The sequence below is a fragment of the Perca flavescens genome, chromosome 14 (genome assembly GCF_004354835.1).
Source record: "Perca flavescens isolate YP-PL-M2 chromosome 14, PFLA_1.0, whole genome shotgun sequence".
In the NCBI taxonomy this organism is placed as follows: domain Eukaryota; kingdom Metazoa; phylum Chordata; class Actinopteri; order Perciformes; family Percidae; genus Perca; species Perca flavescens.
Window position 1 is genome coordinate 15,314,360 of NC_041344.1, and position 9,586 is coordinate 15,323,945.

At 40.5% G+C, this 9,586-nt stretch overlaps 1 protein-coding gene across 1 annotated transcript; it reads left to right on the forward strand.

Annotated features, from left to right (window-relative positions):
• Positions 1–1,156: 1,156 nt before the first annotated feature.
• Positions 1,157–8,555, forward strand: scrt1a (scratch family zinc finger 1a). The gene is made up of 2 exons (XM_028598338.1): positions 1,157–1,280; positions 7,620–8,555. Exons 1-2 carry the CDS (start codon positions 1,157–1,159, stop codon positions 8,393–8,395), a joined length of 900 nt encoding a protein of 299 aa, XP_028454139.1. The 3' UTR covers positions 8,396–8,555.
• The last annotated feature ends 1,031 nt before the right edge of the window (positions 8,556–9,586 follow it).

The window sequence follows — 9,586 nt, forward strand, 5'->3', positions numbered from 1 at the left end:
TCTCTCTCTTGCATATAAAGCCGCAACAGCTGATCTCGAGCTTCAGAAAGAGCCGCAGCTCCGCACGCGCCGAGGAAAGGAGAAGAGAGAGAGAGACAGAGGAGCTGAGGAGGAGAGAGTGTAAGAGAGAGTTAGCGACGGGGAGATGAGCTATTCTGGTCTTCCAACTGCATTTTTTTTTTTAGCAAAATGTTTTGAGCAATATTTTTAATAAACTGTGATGACGTTTTGGCTCAATTTGCTGAGAAGTCTTCTCGAGACGTTTTCTGGACTCAACGGTTATCTTTTTCAACATCTTTAACCTTCGTTTTTCTCTGACTGTTATCCTGCCGTTACAAGTCGTTACCTTTCCGCTTCTTTTGTAGACACCGGTATATCTAACGGTTTATTCTTGACACACACACACACACACACACACAAAATCCAGATTGAGTTGACTGACCTGCGTGGGAATTTCCACGGGAATGTGGTTCGCTTCTTGCTGAGCTGATTTCGAACCGGTGGAAACTTCTTATTCTTTCTTTTCTCTCTGGTGCTGAGCGGACAGTGGCGCTTGGCTGTGGCACGCGGAGAAAGGAGAGAGAACACTCTGGCGCCGAGGGGAGCTGTCCGGTGCTGAAACCACGAGACCGTCTATAGGGCCAAGCAAACAACTGCTGGGAGCTTTCCTCGTGCTGAAGAGCAACGGGTTGGAACGAGAGAGAAAATGGTCGTCTTTCTTTCTTTTTTTTAAACAACGGAAATAAAACAATAAACAAGAAAAGGGAGACGTTTTGTCCTCGTGGCAATAGCCACAGGTCTTCCAGTGGCGAGTTATTGGAGGAAAACATACTATTTCCTCCAAGACCATAACAAAAAAGCTGTCTGTAATTGACACACCTGAGCAAAAGTAAATGTAAGGAATGCTAAAAAAACAGAAGGTGAGAACCGCTTGGTTTGTCTAATCTTTAAAATGTCTCCTCTCCTTTTTCGAGGCTGTTTGATTGGAGGGAGCGAACGCACCTTTAGTAGCTGAAACCAGAGAGTGCATTATCATTAAAATCAAGCGATTAGGAGTTGTAGCTATAGGTTTTGCTCAGCTATAAGTTTGAAGTGTGTTGGAAGACAGAAGAGTGTGTGTTTATTGCATAAGTATAGAAGCAACTACTGTCCCATCATGCCTCGGTCTTTCTTGGTGAAGAAAGTCAAATTGGACGATTTTTCGGCTGCAGAGCTGGAGAGCTCATATGGTCACAGCAGAAGAGAAGCACTAAGGCTGCAATTCCATCATCGTGACAAAGGTTAGTCTGACACACACACACACACACACACACACACACACACACACACACACACACACACACACACACACACACACACACACACACACACACACACACACACACACCATATATGCCATACATTATCCATGGCATTTCCTTATCCCCAGCTTTAAATCATTAGTCATGACTGTTTCAGAAGGATGACGAAAAAGGAATTACAGGGTCAAACGCCGGTCACAAGCCTAAAATATACCAATCACAGGCATTGAAAAAAAAATTCTTGCAAATATTATTTCCATGAAACAGTATTATGTGGAGAAACAGGTCAGAGAGATGGCAGAAACTCTTATACCTACTGAGAATCTCCACATGTTCAGAGCTGTAAAAGAGACAAACATTGTTTAAGTAATATAATGTCATAAATACACAGAGCTCAGATGTACCTCATCTGGGGAGGTTTTTCCATGACTCAGTGGTTGAACAAACCTAATCTATGTGAAAATGCAATATAAAGATGACATATACACTCCCTTGAGTAGGATTTTTATATACTAATTGACAGTAACACCTGAAAACTGAAAAATTACATTAAACACTTTTTAAATTCCAGTGTTTTCAAATGGGAATTTATGGCGAGGCCAGACTCTCTGGATAAACTTTTTGATGTTGTGCCAGCATGGACAATATCTTATAAAACAGCAAATTAAAGTCCATTAGTCTTTTAATGTTGGCTGTTTGGCTTTCCCACACTCTCATGATCCTAAAATGAATTTCGATGCCACATGAAAAGAAAAAGTACTCCTGGTGTTTCATCTATTTAGCTTTGAAATACAGTTCAGCAAACACATATTCAACACAGCATAGTTGCTGACATTTACAAGTTAAGTAAGAAAAATCTTTTAAAAATATGAAGACAGCTGGTAAGCAACAGGATGCCAGAGACCTGACATCTTTATGTTGATCCATAATGTCACCAGCACACATGCAGTGGGATTCTCTGTTGTTCTGTTGCCCAGTATATTATTCAAATCAGTTTGTTTATAGCAGATGTAAGTCTCTCTCCAAGATTTCAACAATATTGCGAAGCTACATTTATGCTAAATGGTTTCCACGCACTGTATAAACCTGGATACACAAATACCATACAGGTTCAGTGAGAGTGGTAAATATTTGGGTCAAACGTTCAGTGGAAATGTTCCAGTATTGAGGAAATAGTCTTAGTTTGCTCTTAAAGGTTGTTTTTTATTCTGGTGAAACAGAAGCTTTGTGCATTTAGGAGTTAGGACTTTCACAACGGTATCAGCCTTTTTATGTAAACGATGCATTAATATTTAAAAATTAACACTAGATCAAATGACTATGTCCAATGTAAAAGGGGTTGCTTGCAGTCACAAACACACAGAGAAAGACTTCCAACTGTGCAGCTTCATGAAGCTTTTTAACCTTTATTGGCTCATTGTTTTGGTTTTTACTGCCACTTTTACCCTTGTTGTGTCTCAATTCACACACTTAACTGTCTTGAGTGCACAAGTGCATTTACACTGAAAAGACTAGCAAAATGCAGTGCACTACAAATACCCGGATGCTACGCACATAACAGTGAAATAGTTGAGTGTGGAATGCTTGACACTACTCACACTGAACAATTTCCATCTTAGATACGTAGCGGAAGCTATGGGACCACCAACGTTTTTTTCAACTTGTGAATATGGCAGGCGAGGAAGCTGCAGCGGTTTTGATTAAAATGGTGAATTTAAGTTATACATGTTTTTTTTCACCAAGTACCACTTCACTGTAGACGGATGAAAAAATAAGATGGCACAGATTCTGCCAGGTGGCAGTAATGCTCCAGACGGTAGCAATTCACCATTAAAAAGAAGAAGAAGTGATCAAATGTTGTGATTGCCCTACTAATGAAGACAAAAACAGAGCACACAGGAGAGTGAATATTTATTTTTAAAGATTTTTTCGGGGCATTTTAAGGTCTTTATTTGTATAGGACAGCTAAAGACATAAAGTGAGAGGGGGAATGACATGCAGCAAAGGGCCACATGTCGGAGTCAAACCAGCGGCCACTGCATCAAGGAGCAAACCTCTATATATATGGGTGAGCGCTCTACCAGGTGAGCTACCCAGGCACCCGAGAGTGAATATTTAACTTTGTAATTTGGTAGCTAAAAACATGACTCCAGTGGGACGATTATGTTGCCATGTGTCTGCTAAATGTGTAAATAAATAATTGTTAGGTCACACATTGGCCATATCAACTTTACAGGGCAATAGTTTGCCAGGGGTGTGTGTCTGTCAGCTTTTTTCTGCCCCCTAGTGGCGAAGAATTAATTAATGCAGCTTTAAAGAACTAGAGGAAAAATTGTGGCTGCCACACAGCACAAGGAGAAGTGTGCAACACTGTTAGTGCAACCTGGTGGTTTTACATTGTATGAAGGTCAAATGTGAGATGAAGAGATCCCAGGTGCTCTGATGACAGAATGAACAGAGAATGATGCAGCAGCAGCAGCAGCAGCAGGGCGACAAGCATGTAAAGACTGAAGACCATTGTTATAAATATAACAAGAGTTTGACTGAAGCAGCTTGTTGCACACACACAATGCACATGAACACAAACACACACATATACACATGCACATGAATGTACGCGCAATGCTGTGTTTCTGTCAACTCGGCACATTTCCCAGGCAGCTTGCACAGCTGAGTGCACAGCATCACACCCCCCCCCCACCCACACACCCACACACACACACACACACACACACACACAGCAGTCAGTGACCTACAAGTGTCCAAGTGTGTGTCAGTTACTGCTGGTTTGGATCAAAAATTAAATTGTAGCTTGCAGCTTTTCTCTCTCTCTCTCTCTCTCTCTCTCTCTCTCTCTTCTTTCAGTCTCTCATTACCTCTCCATCTTTTTTTTGTCTTTCTAATTCTCTGCATTTCAAAGTCACATAAAGAGGGATGCTTCGGTTTGGCAGAGCATTTTAATCTTTAATAAGCATTTGGAACAGTTATAAGCTCTAATGCCGCTAAGTGCTTTGATATGAATACTCAGTTGACACAGCGAGACAGGGGCCGAGACAGTTGGAGAGAGACAAAGACAAACAAACAGCGACGGTACGTAGACGATGAGATGTTCAGCAATTACGGCTCACAAAAAATAAAACTTAAAAAGAGGATAGTGGGGAACGGTCATGTTTAATTGGCAGGGATCGTAGAAACATGTTTATATCTTATATTCTTCCATCCTAAAACCAGGGATGGAGTTTGTTTTGATTTGTTACCTGTCAGTCACATAGGCACAACTCAGCCTGGTGCTAGTACCTTCACAGCAGAGTAAACAAATACAGCTACAGAAGAAGTAACATGATACGCACTTCAAGGGAATAACATTGGGTAACGTATTCTTTCTTACTGTACAAGGCATTTTTACCAGGGGTCAAACTCCAAGTCCTTATGGAGTCTGTCCTTCCTTCCTTCCATCCAACACACTGGTCTTAAGGATTATGTTGTGACGACTATTGGGCAGATATCAATTTAATAAGCAATAGATTGTAGTGGCTCCTATGAGGATGAATTCAATGACCCGTTGCTTTACTACAGCATCACCATCTAGTCAAAATTTCTACTTGTGCACAAGATATTTCTAAATGTATCAGGCACATTGCCCTCATTTACTAAACACACAAACATGTTTTCAAATAAATTAAGGCTTTCTATTGAGTGTTACCTTTTCTATTTAAGTGCCACCCTCAGGAGAAACTATAACAAAATCTTCTATGTTGGTTGTTCACTTAACACTTAATCCTAAATACAGTGGGATGTAGTAAACTTTTGCAAAGACACCATAGAGGGAGCCCTAAACAAATTAAAAATAAATACTTCAAACATCCTTATTTAGATTTTCTTATAACTCAGCCTAAACTACAGCGAGTGGTTAGAGGAGGGAGGTAACAAAAAATCATTTTTCTAGTTGCCAACAGCAGTTTTAGCCAGTGGTGGGATGTAACTAAGTGCATTCACTTAAGTGCTACACATAGGCACAATTTTGAAGTAGTTTTACTTTTATGTTCTACTCCTTTACTACATTTCAGAGAGAAATCTTGTGCAATTTATTTGATAGCTTTACTCGCCACTTATTTTTAATATTAAGAATTTACATGTAAAACACAAGGAGCTTATGAAACAAGATGCAGGGCATTACTATCAAACTAACCAGTCTTGTATAAAGTACCTAAAATTGGCTACACATTGACATGACATTAGGTAATAATATACAATGATAAAGTGTATTATCAATAATATAACACTCTGAAAGGAGTGATTACTTTTAAGTACATTAAGCTGATAATACTTTTGTACTCAAGTGACATTTTGAATGCAGTGACCCCTCCAGTGGAGCTGTTGAGTGAAGCTGCCAGTTTGAGTGATTATTAAGTTCTACATCATCTCCAAGACTAGATCAGTTCTTAGTCAACTTAATAAGGGTTAAAATGAACTCATGCTCTATAACACAAAACACACACACACATGCATGCACGCAAGCACGCATGCACACACACACACACACACACACACACACACACACACAGTACTTTGTTCTAGAGTGCAATGATTGAATACTCATGATTCATGATTTTCTTTCTCTCTCCACCTCTTTCCGACTCCCTCTTTCTTGCCTCCTCCCCATCTATTGTCTGTCCTCTATTGCTCCGTCTTAATTTGGTTTAATATGAGCGCTTTAAATAGTATTGCCAAACCACCTAACCACTTATTGGACACAACTCTCACACTCTTACTGTGCCACAATTCTTTTCCCTGCCCCATTTCTTCTTTTCTTTGCTATCGCTCATCTCACGATGATTCTCTTTCCTCTCTCCCCGTCTATCTATCTGTGTCTCTTGTTCTCATCATATTATCGACCGACTTCTGAGCTTTTCTCAGAACTGCATCATGAAATTATATTACCAGCAATATTATCTCCTCTGCTGCCTGTGTCTAAATGCTCACATAGTGCTAATTGAAATGGAGAGCTATTGATCGACATAGATCCACAGGAGTCATGGCTGTGGGGGTATTAGCTAGCAGACTCTCCTTGTGTCTGTTGGAGTTCAGCCTGTTGAGTGTAGAAACCAATACTAATAATAGTAATAGAAATAATGAAGCAGCTGACATCATAAAACGGCAACAAACAATTGATCAGATTTGTTGGGAGCTGTGCAAAAATATGCAGGTTCCTTAGGAATAAAATATGGTTTAGCTCAAGGAGACTGAAAGGTTATGGTCAAATCCCAGTTATCCGTGCCATTGTGCCCTTGAGCAAAGCACTAGATTCCAAGCTGCTGAAATAGAGATGCTCTGTGTACAACAGTTGACGTTTTGACAGCTCAGAGGTGTGACTGTGTGCAGCTGTAGACCTGTCAGGAAAGGTGCAGTTGTTGAGGAGACAGTATGCTCAGTGAACCCTTCTATAAAAAATAAAATAAAGATTTCCCACTGAGAGGAAAGTGTCTCCTCCTCGCTGGCAAAGACATAAAAGCACTTTACTACCACTATAAATACCTCAACTTCTCATGTGTCTTTTCATCTTCTTCTCTGCTTTATACCACCTTCAAAAATGGTTGTGTTTAGGACAAAACCTCTTAGTGTGTAGATGTATCTTAAGAATGGACTTGTATCTCTTGTGTCCACTTTTTCTTTGGATGAATGCTAAGTGTTGATGGGAAAACAAAAGTTCATCTTAGCAGCATAATGCACATGTTGTTAATGTAATACTGGGGGGGTCCTATTGATATTTAGAAACCAGAGACAGCAGGCTGTAATCAGTAATGTTATCAGGAGACAGCATGTGAAGTAGCATCTCTGAATAATGAATGAACTTCGGTGAATAACTTTGATTTGTGGCTTGTGTTTTTACAATTATATGAAATCTTTTTAATTGTATTGGTAGTAGTGGATACATCCAAACTCTTTGGGTTTTGAGGATGAAAGTGACTCATGCACAATTTGTTGGCACTCATGTAGCTTCCCTGTAAATATATTTAAATCATTTTCTTTTGTATAACTCACTGCAGCAGTTTGGCTGATAGTTCGACTGACATGTGTTTGCATGGCCAGAGCTGGCCCCGAAGGAACCTAATACTCGAAAACATGGAAAAACATGAATGTTTGATATAATTAGAGGTTTTAAACTTGTTATACAGAGGCAACATTTTCCCTTTGTGGTTTCTGTATCGCTTTTGTAGAGCTCATGTAGATTCTCTGTAAAGATTTACAAACCAATCAGTTTTTGGTTTTTCAATTCCTGTCAAGGATTAACCTCTTCCTCTTCCTCTCTCTCTTTAGGCTATGTCAGTGATTATCTGAGTTCATCTCCTTATGATGATGTGGTGGGAAGTGACTCATCTGTCATCTCTAAAGTACCATCCCCTGATCATCCGTCAATCATCTATAGCCGCATCGACGACACCTATTCTGGCATCCATGGTGATATCCACGGCGATTCGGACCAGCCGGACAGCCCGCGGTCTGAAGTTTCGTCATCAGCTGGTGGATACATCAACGGGGATGCAGCCGTGAGTGAGGGATACACAGTGGATGCATTTTTCATCATGGATGGACGATCACGGAGGAAATCCACAGATAACCCCAAAGGAACCATTCAGAGGCACACCTGCAGCGAGTGCGGCAAAACCTACGCCACATCCTCCAACCTGAGCCGGCACAAGCAGACGCACAGGAGTATAGACAGCAAGATGGCCAAGAAGTGCCCCACATGTGGAAAAGTCTACGTTTCCATGCCTGCGATGGCTATGCACCTGCTGACCCACGACCTCAAGCATAAGTGCGACGTGTGTGGCAAAGCATTCAGCCGGCCGTGGCTACTGCAGGGCCACATGCGGTCGCACACGGGGGAGAAGCCATTTGGGTGTGCGCACTGTGGCAAAGCGTTTGCTGACCGGTCAAACCTGCGTGCTCACATGCAGACGCACTCAGCTTTCAAGCACTACAAGTGTAAACGATGTGACAAGACGTTTGCACTCAAGAGTTACCTGAACAAGCACTACGAGTCGGCGTGCTTCAAGGGGGCCTTCTCCCCTCTAAGCTCACTGGGGGAATGATGGATTTAGAAAGGTTGACTTTTTTGTTTATTTAAATCAGATTTGATTTGCCTCACCCGCTACTTTTCATGCTTTCCCCAATAAGAAGACCAGTACGCCCGAGCACTGTAAGGGAGGAGTGTTTTCTCTGCAAGGATCATGAGGCAAATTACAAAAATAGATTGAGAACACGTCCATTTTTTATCAAGACCCTCCAATCCCTTGTTTGCCTCCTCTTTTTCTCATCTGGAAGTCGAGCAAACATTTTTTGATGCTTGATTTAGATTGCCACTTGCTTCGATAAGATACATCCCCTTCCGTTTCGAGTATCTGTGAAGATAAATAAAGCACACCACATCTAGCTCATCGTTTTTGAAGAAACCTAGATCTATTTATGTCCATATCCATCCTTGTCCCTCTTTTTTTTCAACCCATGACGAAACAACACTAAAGCACAATTCCTCCATCACCTCTCTCTTTCTGTGACAGGAATATCACAGGAGTTTAAAGCATGAATCACATTATCAGTTTTCTTGCAAAGAGATTCAATTAACTTTTATATTTAATGTTTTATTTTAAACAAACATTCATTATCTAAGGATACATGTGGTATTCTGGTGAAATTGACGTTGGACTGACTTTATATGGAGATAAAGCATCAAAACAAAGAAAGCACACTGCATTTGTTCTCTGCAAGTAAACAAAGTATGTGTAAAGTTTGTTTTCCTTTACACTAGTGACATGCTTTGCCTCCTGAATACTGTGCTGGCTAAAGACACATCCACACTGAACTGTGATGGAAATATAAAGTACAAACCTTCCATAACATGGTAGGTTTTTTGTGATTTTTCTTTAAACCAACGTCTTAAACGGACATAGACATACAAGCTGTTTTCTTTTCTTTTTGACTTATTTTTGGCATTTGTGCTTTACTTGACAATAAACAGTGGGATGTTAAAGGGAATTAAGGAGAAAAACTGGACTTCCATGGCTGAAAAATCCCACTGAGCCACCAGGGTATTCTTTAACAAACAGTGTTTTCCAACAACCTAAATCTGATGCTATCATTTTTACTTGTCAATGTCAGATGAGGATCCGGACATTAAAAATGTCCTGATTTTCCTCAAAAGGTCAAACCTTTTTTAAGTGTTATAAAATGGTGTTTTTGTTGCCAGTGGGACATAGTATTCAGCTTTGAGGTCTTTTTTTAAT

Coding starts and splice junctions, on each gene's coding strand:
- scrt1a (XM_028598338.1), top strand. CDS start 1,157: ATGCCTCGGTCTTTCTTGGTGAAGAAAGTCAAATTGGACGATTTTTCG. Junction 1,281..7,619: donor ATTCCATCATCGTGACAAAG/GTTAGTCTGACA, acceptor CTCTCTCTTTAG/GCTATGTCAGTGATTATCTG.